The following is an 18,081-nucleotide window of genomic DNA, read 5'->3' on the forward strand; positions in this document are numbered from 1 at the left end:
AATATATATCTCCATCAGTTATCATACTGTCAGGTCCACAGTGGAGATTCTGTGTCAGCTGAAAGGATGAAAGTATAAATGCATAGATTAACTCAGTTCAGTTTAGTCGCTCAGTCATGTCCGACTCTTTGCGACCCCATGAATCGCAGCACACCAGGCCTCCCTGTCCATCACCAACTCCCGGAGTACATTCAAACCCATTTCCATCAAGTCGGTGATGCCATCCAGCCATCTCATCCTCTGTCATCCCCTTCTCCGCCTGTCCCCAATCCCTCCCAGCATCAGGGTCTTTTCTAATGAGTCAACTCTTTGTATGAGGTGGCCAAAGTACTGGAGTTTCAGCTTCAGCATCAGTCCTTCCCATGAACACCCAGGATCATCCCCTTTAGGATGGACTGGTTGGATCTCCTTGCAGTCCAAGGGACTCTCAAGAGTCTTCTCCAACACCACAGTTCAAAAGCATCAATTTGTCAGCGCTCAGTTTTCTTCACAGTCCAACTCTCACATCCATACATGACCACTGGAAAAACCATAGCTTTGACTAGATGGACCTTTGTTGGCAAAGTAATGTCTCTGCTTTTTAATATGCTATCTAGGTTGGTCATAACTTTCCTTCCAAGGAGTAAGCGTCTTTTAATTTCATGGCTGCAACCACCATCTGCGGTGATTTTGGAGCCCCCCTAAAATAAAGTCAGCCACTGTTTCCACTGTTTCCTCATCTATTTCCCATGAAGTGATGGGATCAGATGCCATGTTCTTGGTTTTCTGAATGTTAAGCTTTAAGTCAACTTTTTCACTCTGTTTTTTCACGAGGCTCTTTAGTTCCTCTTCACTTTCTGCCATAAGGGTGGTGTCATCTGCATATCTGAGGTTATTGATATTTCTCCCAGCAATCTTGATTCCAGCTTGTGCTTCATCCAGCTCAGCATTTTTCATGATGTATTCTGTATATCAGTTAAATAAGCAGGGTGACAATACACAGCCTTGATGTACTCCTTTTCCTATTTGGAACCAGTCTGTTCCATGTCCAGTTCTAACTGTTGCTTCCTGACCTGCATACAGGTTTCTCAAGAGGCAGGTCAGGTGGTCTGGTATTCTCATCTCTTTCAGAATTTTCCACAGTTTATTGTGATCCACACAGTCAAAGGCATAGTCAATAAAGCAGAAGGAGATGTTTTTCTGCAACTCTCTTGCTTTTTCAACGATCCAGTGGATGTTGGCAATTTGATCTCTGGTTCCTCTGCCTTTTCTAAAACCAGCTTGAACATCTGATGTATCCTATTCTAAAACAATTATTTCTTCTTATCTATAACAGAAAGCTCTAATTTTAAGGTCACAGTTTATAACTGCAGCCACTTTTATTAAACTATTATTATCTGTTTCCTCAAACACCACCATAGGTAATGAAATTCAAGGCAATGTCATTTAATACAATTACTGAGCTTCCTCCCTGTATTATTCTAGTGGGTGATTCAGGCTTAGTAGTATACATCTGTAAGTTAACAGTTACCATCAAATGATATTGATCTTTCCGCATATAGTCCAAAAACTTTACAACAGTATACTTCCATTCCTCCCCTCTCCATCCTTGTATTGTTGTTATGCATTTTATTTCTACAGGAGTTATAACCTCCATAATAGTGTTACTATTTTTACTTTAAACCACTATCTTTTACAGAGAACTGAATATTAACAAAACAGTTTTTATACACACACAGAAAACATCTGATAGTCTCCATTTCTGTGTATAGATCCAGATTTCCATCTAGCACCATTTTCTCCCTGCTTAAAGGACTTCTCTAAATACTTCTTATAATGTAGGTTTGATGGTGATTAATTCTTCCAGCTTTTATATGATTAAAAAATATCTTTATTCATCCTTACTTTTAAAATATATTTTTGGTGGGTAAATAATTCCATGGGATTTTTTGATGTATAGATGACAAATAACATTATATTAGTTTCAAGTGTTTAATAATTCAGTATTTGTATGTATTGTGAAATAAGTCTAGTTAACATCTGTCACCACACATAATTACAAAATATCAGAGGCAAGGGGTGAGAATTTTTAAGACCTACTTCCTTAACAACTTTCAAATATACACTACAGTACTGTTATTTGTAGTAATCATGGTATACACTGCATCCCCATGACTTATTTTATATGGAAATTTGTATCTTATGACTCCCCTCACCCATTTCACCCCATCCCTAGCCTCTGGCTGTATCTATGAGCTCAAGGTTTTTTGCTTTTGTTCTAGATTTCACCTATAAATGAGGTCACACAGTATTTGTATTTCTCTGACCTATTTCACTTAGTATAATGCTCTCAAGGCCCATCAATCTTATCATAAATGGTAAGACTCCATTCTTTTTTAAGGCTGAATAATATTCCATTGTCTATGTATATATGACATCTTCCTCATCCATTTATCAGTAACCACTTAGGGAGTTTCCACATCTTGACTGTGGTAAATAACACTGCAATGAGCATGGGGGTTCCTATATCTTTTTGAAATAATGTTTTCAATTTCTTCACATTAATATCCCAAAGTGGAATTGCTGGACAATATGGTAGTCCCATTTTTAATTTTTTGAAGGACCTCGATTCTGTTTCCCATAGTGATTGCATCAATTTCCATTCCCACCAACAGTGTACAAGGGTTCCCTTTACTCCTTCTCTCCAACACTTTTTCTTGCTTTTTTGATAACAGCTATATTCTAACAGGTGTGAGGTGATATATCACTGTAGTTTTGATTTGCATTTCCCTGATGATTAGTGATATTGAACACCTCTCCATGAATCTGTTGCCCACCTATATGTCTAATTTAGAAAAATGTCTCTTTAGATATCATCTGCCAGGTTTTTAATTAGATTATCCTTTTGCTATTGAGTTGTATGAGTTCTTTATGTATTATGGATATTAGCTCCTTATCAGATATAATTTGCAAATATTTTCTCCTATTAAGTAGGGTGGTGGTTGTGCTGTGCTAGTCACTCAGTCATGTCCAGCTCTTTGCGACACCACAGACTGCAGCATGCCAGGCTTCCCTGGCTTTCATCATCTCTCAGAGTTTGCTCAAACTCATGTCCATTGAGTCAATGATGCTATCCAACCATCTCATCCTCTGTTGCCCCCTTTTTACCCGGCCCTCAATCTTTCCCAGCATCAGGGTCTTCTCCAATGAGTTGGCTCTTCACATCAGGTGGCCAAAGTATTAGAGCTTCAGCTTCATTCATCAGTTCTTCCAATGAATATTCAGGGTTGATTTCCTTTAGATTCAGTAGTGTGGACAATGTTAATTCTTCCAGTCCATGACCACAGAATACCTTCTGTTTATTTGTGAATTCTTCAGTATCTTTCATAAGTGTCTTAATAATTTTATTAAGTGATCTTTTTTTGATCTTTTTTCTTTCAGCAAAGAAGGAAAACATATTGCCCCACGGTCTTCTCATTTGTATTGTTTCCAATAAATATGCAGTCATATTTCTCTTTTTCCATCTAAACATAATATGTCCTTGGTGGGGGGAGCTGTTTTTAAGATTTTCTCTTTATCACTAATTGCAAGTAAGTTGATTACAAATGTATCTTATTGTAGTTTTTTCATGTTTTGTGTTTGAGGTTGGTTAAGCTTTGGGGATCTCTGGGTTCAGGCCAAATCTGGAAATTTTTCAGCTAGTAATTCTTTAAATGTTTTTTTCTGTACTACTTTCTCTCTCATACAGAGACTGCATTACTCCAAAATTAGGGCTTTGAAGTTGGCCATATATCATAGTTCACGGATAGTTCATGTTTTATAGCTCTTTTTTCCTGTTTCACTTTGGCTGTTTCCATGTATTCACATTTACTGATCTGTTCCTCTGCAATGTCTATTCTGCTGTGAATCCCATCTACCCATCCTGTTTTTCATCCCAGAAATTGTAGTTTTCATTTCTAAAAGTATATTTAACATCTTCCATCCTCTACTTAATATGTTAAATTTTTACTATAAATTCTTGTACATATGAAACACAGTTAAAAACTGTTTTAATTCATCTATTTCAATTCCAGATCAGCTTTGATTGATTTCTCATTATGGGCTATACTTCTCTGCTTCTTTGCCATATCTGGTCATTTTTAATTGGATACCAGACACTAAATTTTTACCGTGCTGGGTACTGGATGTTTTGTATTCAAACAAATATTCTCTAGGTCATAGTTAAGTTATCAGGAATGAGCTTGATCCTTAACGGTCTCACTTTTAAACTTTTAGCAATGTTAATATAGAGTTAATTTTCTCCACTTGAAACAAAACATCTTTGAATATTCCTTCTGATCAACCATGAATCATGATGTCTATCATCCTAGCTGGTAGGAACAGCACCATTCCTGGCTAAAAGTGAGCTGTAAAGCCTTTGTCAAGATTTTTAACATTGAAGTTGAACATAACTTACAAACCCAGTAATTCACTTGTGGAGAAACCACTGCAATGTATATCAGAAGAAAGGAAAAGCATACTCACTGCAGTGTTTTTTGAAATGCTGGAAAAGTTAAAGCTTCCTAAATGCCTATCAGTAATGAACAGATTTATCAGTGGTGATAAATTCACAGGACAGAATAATATGTAGTAGTTTAAATCAATGACCTAAAGCTATATGTACAATGCCATATCTGGTCATTTAGTTGCTAAATGAAAAATATAGGAGAATACCATTTATGTTGTTCAAAAAACACCAAGTATTCAATACAACACTGTTAACTTTACATATAGTAGAATTTCAGGCATTAGTTGGGATGCTTTGACAAGAAACCACTTCACAATTTCAAAGACTTAACAAAATAAAAGGGTTTCTCCTCTTTGTTCATCATGCAGATCCCACACTGAAAGGAAGAAAGGAAGGAGGCTTTGCTCATTATAGCCACTCGGGGACTATGTTTAAAGAGGACATACAACCTTCCTCAATCACTTTAGCAAGTTGTGGGGTGAGCAGTGAATCACATGCTAGCTCTGAAATCTTCTACCTGGAGGGGGTACATGTCACTTTCACAGCACTTCATTCATCGAAAGCCAAATCACACGTCCACTGCTAACTTCAAAGAGAGACGGGGAAGCACTATTTACCCTGTGACCGGAATAAAAAGAATCCGTGAACAGCTCTAATAACTACCACAATGGAATGGCACAGATGGAAAGTGTGCACCAAATTCGTTAGTGCTTGGCCTTTGGCAAGGAGGGATGGAGGGAATGGAGTCAGAGAGGTAAAAACTTGATTTCATTTTTAACTGTAGTGTTCTTTTCTATATTTCTTTTATAAATCAGAAAAAATAAATGCAGAACTTCTTATCATACTATCAGAGGTAATTCACTTAATAGTACTACATTAGGGCTCTAGCATCTATATAATATTTTAATGAACAAAATACTTCAAAGTCTTTTTAAGTTGAAGTATAATCAACACATAACATTAGTTTCAAGTATCTAACATAATAGGGTTCCCCCATGGCTCAAAAGTAAAGAATCCATCTGCAATGCAGGAGCTGTGGGGTCAAACCCTGGGTCAGGAATATCCCCTGGGGCAAGGCACAGCAACCCACTTCAGTATTCTTGCCTGGAGAATCCCATGGACAGAGGAGCCTGGTGGGCTACAGCCCACAGGGTTGCAAAGAGTCTCCTGCATCTCCTGCATTGCAAGCAGGGACTCTGGCATTGCATCAGGGGAGCCCCAATGCAGGGGACAGAGGTTCAGTCCCTGCTTGGGGAATTAAGATCGCACATGCTTTGGGGCAACTAAGCACTAGGATCCCATGCACTGCAACTAGAGAAGACTCCATGTGCTGTAACTAGAGAAAGCCCACACACTGCAGTGAAGACCCAGTGCAGCCAGAAAAAAAAAAAAAAAAAAACCTGCTAATTTGGGAGTCAGTATCACTATGCCAAAGCCTTTGACTGTGTGGATTACAATAAAATGTGGAAAATTCTGCAAGAGATGGGAATACCAGACCACCTGACCTGCTTCTTGAGAAACCTGTATGCAAGTCAGGAAGCAACAGTTAGAACTGGACATGGACAACAGACTGGTTCCAACTAGGAAAAGGAGTACGTCAAGGCTGTATATTGTCACCCTGCTTATTTAACTTGTATGCAGAGTACATCATGAGAATCGCTGGGCTGGATGAAGCACAAGCTGGAATCAAGATTGCCAGGAGAAATATCAATAACCTCAGATATGCAGATGACACCACCCTTCTGGCAGAAAGTGAAGAGGAACTAAAAAGCCTCTTGATGAAAGTGAAAGAGAAGAGTGAAAAAGTTGGCTTAAAGCTCAACATTCAGGAAATGAACATCATGGCATCTGGTCCCATCACTTCATGGGAAATAGATGGGGAAACAGTGGAAACAGTGTCAGAATTTATCTTTTGGGGCTCCAAAATCATTGCAGATGGTGATTGGAGCCATGAAATTAAAAGACACTTACTCCTTGGAAGGAAAGTTATGACCAGTCTAGACAGCATATTAAAAAGCAGAGACATTACTTTGCCAACAAAGGTCTGTCTAGTCAAAGCTATGGTTTTTCCAGTGGTCATGTATGGATGTGAGAGTTGGATTGTGAAGAAAGCCGAGTGCCATAAAATTGATACTTTTGAACTGTGGTGTTGGAGAAGACTCTTGAGAGTCCCTTGGACTGCAAGGAGATCCAACCAGTCCATCCTAAAGGAGATCAGTCCTGGGTGTTCACTGGAAGGACTAATGCTGAAGCTGAAACTCCAATACTTTGGCCACCTCATGTGAACAGCTGACTCATTGGAAAACACCCTGATGCTGGGAGGGATTGGGGGCAGGAGGAGAAGGAGACGACAGAGGATGAGATGGCTGGATGGCATCACCAACTCGATGGACACGGGTTTGAGTGAACTCCCGGAGTTGGTGATGGACAGGGAGGCATGGTGTGCTGCGATTCATGGGTTCGCAAAGAGTCAGACACGACTGAGCAACTGAACTGAACTGAACTGATCACGACTTAGGACTAAACACTCCCTGCCCCCAACACACACAAGATAGTTATATCATCCTTCAGACATTAGTATCACAATTTAGTGACTAAACACCACACACACACACACACACACAATGGTTATATCATCCTTCAGACATTTCCTTACTTTTTTGTTATCTCAAAGAGATGTTTTAAATATTTACATCATATGTACACAGAGAAAATAATCTAGCTTAGGCTTTTACTCTCAGATATAAAACATGCAGAAAAATTAAACAATTTTCCCAATTTGTATAACTAAAGGTCAAATTACATAGTCTATTCCACTAAGTCCAATAATATATTATTAAAAATGAACAATACTAAGCAAATTCAAAACATTCATTCAAGCATTATAATTCAAGCAATACTAAGCAAATATAACATTCATTAAAATGTTATAACATTAGGACATTCATTATAGAACTTCATAAAGCTTCATAAAGCTCTGGCAATATTATATATATTTTTTAAAAACCTATGCAAATTCCCTTTTTGCCTAACTTTTTATTGAGGTATAGTTGATTTACAATATTATATCATTTTAGGTGTATGTCAGTGATTTGAATGTTCACAGATTATATTCCATTTAAATTATTATAAAATATTGGCTACTTCCCTGTGCTGTACAGTGTATCTTTATAGCTTATTTTATGTGTAAGAGTTTGCACCTCTTAATCCTCTACGCTTATCTTGCCCTTCCCTGTTTCCTCTCCACACTGGTAACCACTAGTTTGTTCTCAATATCTGTGAGTCTGTTTCTGCTTTGTCATATTCATTTGTTTTATTTTTAGATTCCACATATAACTGATAATATATAGTATTTATCATTCTCTGACTTATTTCACTAAGCACAAGACCCTGCAGGTCTATCCATGTTGCTGCAAAAGGCAAAATTTCATTCATTTTTTATGGCTGAATGGTACTGCATTGTGTGTGTGTATACATATATGTGTGTGTGTGTGTGTGTGTGTGTGTGTGTGTGTGTGTGTGTGTGTGTGTGTGTGTGTGTGTGTGTGTGTGTGTGTATATACCACCTCTTTATCTATTCATCTGTTAATGGATGCTTAGGTTGCCTCGTACTTGGCTACTGTAAATAGCACCGATATGAACACTGAGGTGCATGTATCTTTTTGAATTAGTGTTTTCACTTTATTTAGCCAGGAGTGGAGTTGCTAATCATATGATAGTTCAATTTTTGGTTTTATGAGGAACCGCCACACTGTTTTCCAGAGGCTGCACCAATTTACACTGGTGTAAATCCAAATCCCCAGCACTGTAATGAGAATGCCTTTTCATCATATTTCTGACATTTGTTTTTTGGGTGTTTTTTTTTTTTTTAAATAATAGTCGTATTGACAAGTGTGAGGTGATATTTCATTGTGGTTTTGATTTGTAGTTCTCTGATGATTAGCAATGCTAAGCATCTTTCCATGTGCCTCTTGGCCACCTATATGTCTCCCTTGGAAAAATGTCTATTCAGGTCTTCTGCCCATTTTAATTGGGTTGTTTAGTTTTTTTTGATAGAGTTGTATGAGCTGTTCATATATTTTGAATATTAACCACCTATCAGTCACACCATTTGCAAATATTTCTCCCATTCGGTAGGTTGTCTTTTCATTTTATCAGTGGTTCCCTCCTCTATGCAAAAGCTTTTAAGTTTAGTAAGGTCCCATTTGTTTATTTTTGCTTTTGCTTCCTTTGTTTTAGGAGGGATAGCCAAAAAAAGTACTGCTACAGGATTTATATCAAAAAATGTTCTGCCTATGTTCTCTTCTAGGATCTATGGTTTCCAGTATTACATTTAGATTTTTAATCCATTTTGAGTTTAATTTTATATATGGTATGAGAAGACGTTCTAATTTCATTCTTTTACAAGAGCTGTCCAGTTTCTGAGCATCATTTCTTGAAGAGACTGTATCAAATTCATCGATGAGTTTTTGGTGGCATCTTTAGAAATCTCTATGTATAACATGTGTCATCTGTTTTATTTCTCCCTTTCTAATTGGGGTTTTTCTTCTTTTTATTGTCTGACTGCTGTGGCTAGGACTTCTAATACCATGTTGGATAAAAGTGGCAATAGTGGGCATCCTTGCCTTGGTCTTGATCTTAGAGGAAATGCTTTCAGCTTTTCACCACTAAACATGATGTTAGCTGTGGCTTATCAGATGGTCTTTATTATTTTGAGGTTTGTTCCCTCTACAGCCACTTTGCTGAGAGCTTTAACCATAAAAGAATGTGGAATTTTTCAAAAGCTTTTTCTGCATATTTAGATGGTCATGATTTTTATTCTTCAATTTGTTAATATGATTTATCAGATTGATCAATTTGCAGATTTTGAACTATGCTTGCATCCCAAAATAAGCCCTGCTTGCTCATGGCATATGGTCTTTTCAATGTATTGCTGATTTCAGTTTGCTGATATTTTGTTGAGGATTTTTACATCCACATTCATCAGTCATACTGACTTGTACTTTTCAATTTTTGTGGTATCTTTGGTTTTGTTATCAGGGTGATGCTGGCCTTGTAGAATGAGTTCAGAAGTATCCATTCCTTTGTAATTCTTTTGAGTAGTTTGAGAAGGATACATGTTAACTCTTCTCCAAATATTTAACAGAAAATATCTGTGAACCCATCCAAACCGGTGCTTTGGATGCTACTTGTGTGTAAAACTTTCAAAGTGAAAGTGAAAGTTTCTCAGTCGTGTCCAACTCTCTGTGGCCCCATGGACTATACAGCACACTGCACAGTCCATGGAATTCTCCAGGCCAGAATACTGGAGTGGATAGCCTTTCCCTTCTCCAGGGATTTTCCAAACCCAGGTCTCCCGCATTGTAGGCAGATTCTTTACTAGCAGAGCCACAAGGGAAGTCGGTAAAACTTTCAATCTCCCCATCAAATCTGAATGAAAGCCTTTCTTGGTATAGTATTCTTGGCTGTAGGTTCTTCCCTCTCATCACTTTAAATATATCACTTCCTTCTTGCCTGCATAGTTTCTGCGGAAAAGTCAGCTGACTGTCTGACAGGCATTTCCTTGTATATAACTTACTACTTTTCCCTTGCTGCTTTTTATATTGTCTTTATCTTTATTTTTTGCCATTTTAATCACAAAGTGTCTTGCTGTGGTCCTCTTTGGACTGATCTTGTTTGAGACTCTCTGTGCTTCCTGTATCTGAATGCTTGTTTTCTTTCTCAGGTTAGGGAAGCTTTTCAGTTATTATGTCTTCAAATATGTTCTCTGCCTCTCTCTCTTCTCCTTCTGGGATCTCTATAATGTTAGCGGGCCTGATGTTGTCTCTGAGGTCTTTTAAACCATCCTCATTTCTTTTTATTCTTTTTTCTGTTAAGCATCAGTAATTTCTACTCCTGTCTTCCAGCTCACTGATCCATTCCTCTTATCATTTAATCTACTTTTGATCCCTTCTGGTGTAGTAGAAAGAATCCACCATCCTGCTCTTCTTTATTTCAGTTACTGCATTCTTTATCTCTGTTTGGTTCTTTTTTAAATTTTCTGATCCTTTGTTAAAAACATCTAACTTCTTACCCTGTATAACCTATCTTCTCCCAAGTTCTCTGATCATCTTCACAATCACTACCTTGACTATTTCTCAAGTAGACTGCCTACCCCCACTTCACATAGCTCTTCCGGAGTTTTATTCTCGCTTGTTCTTTTGGAACATGCTCTTTTGGCCCCTTGTTTTGTCTACTTTGCTGTTTCTTTTTCTACATATCTGGGAGGTTGGTTACACCCTGACTTGGAAGAGTGGCCTTTTGTAGGAGACGTCCTATGTGTGCAGACAGTGCACTCCTGTCTGGCAGCCAGAGCTGTACACCCTAGGGGTGACCCCCATGTGAGCTGCATGGGTCCTTCTGTGTGGCAGGCTGACCACTGCAGGAAGTCTGGTAGGTGGCTACCTGGTCCAGCCGGTTGCCAGGCCCTGCATTGTGAAGAAGCTGCTGACGTTGGTTGGTAGGACCATGTCACAAGCTGAGGAGCCAGCACTGGCTCTCTCATGGGCAAAGATGAGTTCTGGGAAAGGGGTGGTTGCAGGACTAGGGTTCCTGATTTAGTTTTGGACTGCTGGTGGAGAGGCTGCTTCCTGACATGGTTGGCTGTAGGTTCTGGGGTATCCCAAAGCTGGTGCTGTTCCACTGCCTAGATTCTGGGGCAACTGGCCAAGCAGTCCAAGAGCTGGTATTGGCCTGCTGATGGGCGGAGCTGGGACCCAGGGTGTCCCAGGGCTGATGCCAGCTCATCGGCAGACAAAGCTAGGCACCACCCCCTCCCCCCACCAGGTTTTTCAGCTGCAGTGCCCTGGGAGTGCCAAATCTGGTGTCAACCCACTGGTGGATGGTGCTGGATTCTGGATGCTAAGGGGCACAAGGTGTCCAGAACTGATACTGGCCTGGTGGTGTGCAGAACCAGGGCATGAGGGGTCCAGGGGCTGATATCATCCTGCTGTGTGTTGGTTAAATTCTGACAGAACTGGCTGCAGGGATGTGGTGGCCCTGAGGCTGATGTAGGCCTGCTTGCTGGTGGGCAGGATTGGGATCCAGAGACTCCCAGGACTGGTGCTGGCCCACCAGTAGGTAAAGCTGGGTTCTGGGGTTTGTGCTGGCCAACTGGTAGACAGAGTTGTGTCCTGGGGTCTCTGGCTACAGGGCCCGAGGGGTCCCAGAGCTAGTGATGGCTCACTGGTGGATAGCGTCATGTCCAAGGATCTTCAATTGAAGGGCCCCGAGTATCCTTGAGCTGGTTTTAGTCCATCAGCGTGTGGGGCTGGTTCCCAATACAATTGGCTCTGGAGTCCTAGGTGCCCTATAGCTTGTGTTGACTTCCTGGTAGGTGGGGCTAGATTCTGGGGAACCTGGTTGTCTCAGAGCTGATGCTGGACTGCTGGTGATGGGCTAGGTTCTGCCATGGCAGGCTATGGGGGCTGTGGTGGGCTTGGGAATGGCATCTGCCCACTGGTGAGTAAGGTTGGTTGAGAGGCTACAGCCAGCCCACCGGTGGGCTGGGCCAGAGCCCAAGGGGGTCCCGCCCACTGGTGGCTGGCTGCAGGGACCCAGGGGTCTCAGGGCTAGTGGTATGTAGAACTGGGTCGTTGCTGCTCTGGTGGACAGGGCCTGGTGTGACCCCACAAGGGGTCTTAAGACAATCTGCCTATTGATTAGGGGGGCTGTGTTCCTACCCTGTTAGTTGCTTGGCCTGATGGATCCCAGCAGTGGTCCAGACAGGTTGGTGGGCAGGGCCAGGTCAGACACTAATAACCTAGATGTAGGATTCTAAAGTGGTTCTTGACAGTACCAGTGTCCATGTGGTAGAATGAGCTCCCTAAACTGCATTAATTTATGTGACTAAAATTTAGAATACTTATATTACCTACAGAAAATAAATTATGCAACATGTATATGATTTAATGTTTAAGAAATTCAGAGATTAGTTTAAGAATAAAAAGACACTTGGCTTTTTTGCTCTATAATGACAACATGTAAAATTAAAATAAAATCAGATGCTTAGAACAGAAATCTTACCTGTTCGCTTATTTCTGTCCACATAACAGTATTTTAATTCATAGTCTTGTAGTAAATCATGAACTTCCTGAAAGAGACAAAACATGAACTCAATGAACACACAAATGCGGTTGGTGGATAATCCATCTGTATTAGCCCACCACCACTACCATCACCGTTCCCCATGTAAAAGAGTCTTCTGTGGTTCTCTATCACTCATTTAAATTAAAGGCATTCAAGACCCACCAGATCTGGCACTAACGTACCTCTTCAAATATATCTCCCAACAAACTCCTACATATGCCCACATTCCTGCTCCGATGAACACCTCCTCTCTCAAGAGGATACCATGTACAATCTTCATTCTGAATTTATGCTGACACTTTGAACTTTCATGGGGCAAACAACTACTACAGATCCCAAATTCACCTGGAATCACATGCATCCTTTGAAATCCCAGCTCAAATATTCGTCTATGAAGATTTTTTTCCTAATTCTTTCCCACAGTACATCACCTCTATGCTAACACTGGTCATACTTTATGCCTCTCTTACAGAAATGTTAAACATTTCTACTTGGGTACTACAAACTGAGTTTTTAACAACTATTACACTTGTAGAGGGTTTCCCTGGTAGCTCAGGAATCTGCCTGCAATGCAGGAGACCCTGGTTCAAATCCTGAGTCAGGAAGGTCCCCTGGAGAACGGATAGGCTACACACTCCAGTATTCTTGGGCTTCCCGAGTGGCTCAGATGGTAAAGTATCCACCTGCAATGTGGGAGACCTGGGTTCGATCACTGGGTTGGGAAGATCCCCTGGAGGAGGGCATGACAAACCACTTCAGTATTCTTGCCTGGAGAATCCCCCTAGTGGGCTACAGTCCATGGGGTCACAAAGAGACACGACTGAGCGATTACGCACACACACATCCATAGATGGTAATACCAATATGAAGAAGAAATAAATATAAATTAAAACCTAACCTAGAGATCCCTGGGTATGAAGCAATAACCCTCAAATTACAGTATGCAGCCCAATTTCTTTCCCTTCAGTTCCCCAAGATGCTTAAACTGGTTTTCTGGTTTGTTCAGCTTGTATTACTAGTTCATTCTGAATTCTTAAATTCTGATATCATAACTTCCATCCACCTGGAAAAATACACTATATTTTGTCTCTATTTCTCTAATCCCTTCTATTAAATTGATACTACTTGAGTACAAGAACTATATTTTATCTGTATATTATCCATATTGCTTTGAATATACTAGGCACTCACATAAACATTAAAGTGAATATAACTTGTCATTCATTTGATCTTAGACCTTGAAAATTTTACTCACAATATACAACAGATATCATTATTATTTTTTAAAGGAATTGAACTATCACATTACCGGACGTTCAGACCCAGATAGAGAGTGGTACAGCCAACCTATTCTGTATTACAAACAAATACACTAAACAGACATAAGTGCTAGGATGTTAAAACAGACATAAGTGCTAGGATGTTAAGTCTGCAACCTATCAATAATTAATTCAAGAATAATAATTCTTATTACTGCTATTTTTATAGCTAACATTCACTCAGTTTTTACTAGGTACCAGAGGATTGAAGACACCCTTTTATTAAAAACACAGGAAAACACAGAGTAGAGAAAATTCAAGCAACTTGCCAAGGTCTTACACTTAGTTATTTTCTGAGTGTAGATTCACCAACTGGTTAGGTTCCAGGGAACTACACTCTTAACCTCTATGCTGTACTGACTTATTCCTTCTAGGATTAACTAAAAATAGTACACTGCCACAGATAGTTAAAAGACCAATACTTCTAGTGCCTTAATAAGGGATCACATGGAAATGAAAAATAAGTAAGAGGATAGTTTCAAACTGAGAAACACTTTCCCTTTCAACCCAATGCAAGGGGGTGGGGAAACTGACATAACAGGCAAAGTATAAAACAAGCTGGGCAAAAAAAAAGACAATCATCTTTTATATAAGAAAGATAAGAAAGGTAAAGCTGATAATTTAGTATTCTTTATTAGTCAATATTTAAAAATATATATACTTACCAGTTGTGTAAAACACTGTTTGATGAATTATATAGTAATACAATCAGTATACAGTTTTTATACAGCTATGATAATTTTTTATCTTGTAAGTATCAACATCTTATTGGACTTAGAAAACAGCATAAGAAACTCACTAAGAAAATGTAACTCTCTCAAAAGCATACCCCACACATCTTGCCACTGGCTAATTGAATATTTTATAGAGAAGGTGACACAGTTTTGTTTGAAGACATCAAGTGTATGCTTTCAGTGGCACAAACTCTAATCTCTCATTTCACTAGTTAACAGCTGTCAAATGCCAGACAAAGAAAACAGGACACCGCTCTTCACTTTATCAAGTATCCATAAACAATGACATGTTATATTACTCATTTAGCTGAGAGAACCACCTGAGAGAGATCTTATGTTTTCAAGGATGCATTTTTGCAAGTTGGAAATTTTATTTTTAAAATACCCATATTTCTAAGCACAGCTTTCCCATGTATCAGATGTGGAATACAGACTTTGCCAACTGAGAAAGTTTACAAAACTTCCTACAAAGGAAGAAAGAATTATTTTTCCCCATGCCCTGGTTGCTCTGACCCAGGAAAAAGTAGGTCACTCCTCAATTTGAGCCTTGGCAAGCTGGCCAAATTAAAAAATTAAAACCTGAAAGAGAGTCCTGACAACCACTTGCCAAAATCCGACTATGATACCCATCACACAAAACTGAAAGTACTAAGATCATGTCTCCCTATTCTAATCTAGCTCTATGACATTTCTATGAATTTACAAACTAACTTTAACGAATGAAGTCACACCTTTGATGAAGACTCTTTGTCCTCTGACTAGCAATATCAGCTATACATTTCTTACAGTAAGATGAGCTCATCAAAATTGCTAACTGTTAGATAGCTTTAGTAACCTACTTCCAGAACAGATTCACCATCACTCCCTGGAACTGAAAAGTTTTCCACATATGAAATGTTTTCTGGGAAGAGGTTCAATAACTTTCAGCTCAAAGCAGTCAATCAATAAACCCCCAAAAGTTAAACAACCATTGTTTCAGCTCATCTGGACCTCTTCCTGATTGAAAGCCGGCCTTAGTTTTAAATCTGAATCATATTGTCTTCTAAGCCCTTCACAGACTTTAAATCAGCTATAGATAGATAGATAGATAGATAGATAGATAGATAGATTATAAAAACGACTTTCATAGATTAAAACACTCTTCTTTAAAATTTCACTTTTTTTGGAATGAAAAAAATATTGGGTTGGCCAAAAAGTTCATCTGTGTTTTTCCGTAAGATGGGACCCAAATGAACTTTTTGGTCAACCCAATATTTTTATTTATGTTCTTATAAAATGTAAAATGATTTGATAATACAAAAGGATTATCTGTAACATATAATATGAGGCATTATAATGAAATAAGCACGCAGGAGTTCAACACCACACTTAAAAGAGTAGAGCAGTGGCAACCCTGTTCTAACCCACTAGCCTTCCTTCATGGCCCATCCCCCATAGCAAGGGTCCTCACACAGGTTTGCATTCCCTAACAATATACTCTGTTGGTTTGTTTCTGAGCTTTAATGAAAATGGTATTATGCTATTTTACTCTTCTGTGCCTTGCATTTTATACTCAATATTATGTTTTTAAAATTCACTCATGATCCACATGGCTACTGTGTATTTATTCACTACTGATTAATATTCCATTCTGTGATTTCGGAATGATTTACTGATCTACTTTTTTATAAATGAATACTTGATTTGTTTCCAGACTGTTGTTGTTTTGCTACTTTTATATATATATATATATATATATATATATATACATATATATATATATATATTTATTTAAAACTACTATCACCTTCTTGTAAATTTTACATATCTCCTGGTGTTCATAGGCAAAAATTTCTGAAGGCGTGAACATCCTAGGCTACGTACATCTTTATAAGACAGTGCCAACTTCTTTATCAGAATGACTCTTACAGTTTACATTCCCATCAATATATGAGAGTCCTTACAATGCTTGGTCTTACCAGATACTTAAATTTTGTCAATTTAATGGATATAAAGTTATACTTCCTTGTGCTCTTGATTTGCATTCCCTTGATTATTAAGGCAGGGCACTGTGATGGATAGTTTTATATGTGAACTTGGCTACAGAATCTAGTTATTAAACTCGATAATCTAGGTGTTGCTGTAAAGGTATTTTATAGATATGGTTAATATCTGCAATCAGCTTACTCTAAAGTGAAGGGCATCACTTTTAATAATATGGTTGGGCCCCATCTAATCAACTGAAGACATGAAGAGAAAAACGGGTATTCTGAAGAAGAAATCCTGCCTTAATATCGTAGCATCAGGGCTCCCAGGGTGGACCAGAGGTTAAGAATCCATCTTCCAACACAGGGGCTACAGGTTCTATCCTTGGTCAGGGAACTAAGAGTGCACAGGCCACGGTGCAATTAAGCTCATGTGTTGCAACTACTGAGCCCACACACTAGATCCTGGGCCACAACTAAACAAAAGCCCATACATCACAAGGAAGATTTGATGCAGCCAAATAAATAAGACTGTAGCAATGACACCTGCCTGAGTTTCTAACCTGTTGGTATGCCTCACCAGATTTTAGATTAGGTAGCCCCCTCAATCAACCAATCAACTTCTTTATGTATGTCAGATCAGTTCAGTTGCTCAGTCGTGTCCAACTCTTTGTGACCCCATAGACTGCAGCACGCCAGGCTTCCCTGTCCATCACCAACTCCTGGAGCTTGCTCAAACTCATGTCCATCAAGTCAGTGATGCCATCCAACTATTTTATTCTCTGTCATCCCCTTCTCCTCCTGCCTTCAACCTTTCCCAGCATCAGGGTCTTTTTCAATGAGTCAGTCTTTGCATCAAGTGGCCAAAGTATTGGAGTTTCAGCTTCAGCATCAGTCCTTCCAATGAATATTCAGGACTGATTTCCTTTAGGATTTACTGGTTGGAACTCCTTGCAGTCCAAGGGACTCTCAAGAGTCTTCTCCAACACCACAGTTCAAAAGCATCAATTCTTAGGTACTCAGCTTTCTTCAACTTTCACATCCACACATGACTACTGGAAAAACCACAGCTTTGACTAGACAGACCTTGGTCCACAAAGTAATATCTCTGCTTTTAAATATGTTGTCTAGGTCGGTCACAGCTTTTCTTCCAAGGAGCAAGCATCTTTTAATTTCATGGCTGCAATCACCATCTGCAGTGATTTTGGAGCCCAGAAAAATAAAGTCAGCCACTGTTTCCATTATTTCCCCATCTATTTGCCATGAAGTGATGGGACCAGATGCCATGATCTTAGTTTTTTGAATGCTAAGTTTTAAGCCAACTTTTTCACCCTCCTCTTTCACTTTCATCAAGAGGCTCTTTAGTAGTTCTTCGTTTTCTGCCATAAGGGTGGTGTCATCTGCATATCTGAGGTTACTGATATTTCTCCCAGCAATCTTAATTCCAGCTT

The 18,081-nt window shown here is 39.1% G+C and overlaps 1 protein-coding gene across 8 annotated transcripts in view; it reads right to left on the reverse strand.

Moving 5' to 3' along the window:
* The window catches only part of RAVER2 (ribonucleoprotein, PTB binding 2), a 126,969-nt gene that overhangs the window by 86,423 nt on the left and 22,465 nt on the right, over positions 1 to 18,081 (reverse strand). For all 8 annotated transcript variants that reach the window (XM_065911589.1, XM_065911573.1, XM_065911555.1 and 5 more), the window contains exon 2: positions 12,551 to 12,617. In XM_065911589.1, the coding sequence (XP_065767661.1) occupies positions 12,551 to 12,617 (67 nt within the window). The remainder of the gene's footprint in view (positions 1 to 12,550; positions 12,618 to 18,081) is intronic.

The sequence above is a fragment of the Muntiacus reevesi genome, chromosome 1 (genome assembly GCF_963930625.1).
Source record: "Muntiacus reevesi chromosome 1, mMunRee1.1, whole genome shotgun sequence".
In the NCBI taxonomy this organism is placed as follows: Eukaryota; Metazoa; Chordata; class Mammalia; order Artiodactyla; family Cervidae; genus Muntiacus; species Muntiacus reevesi.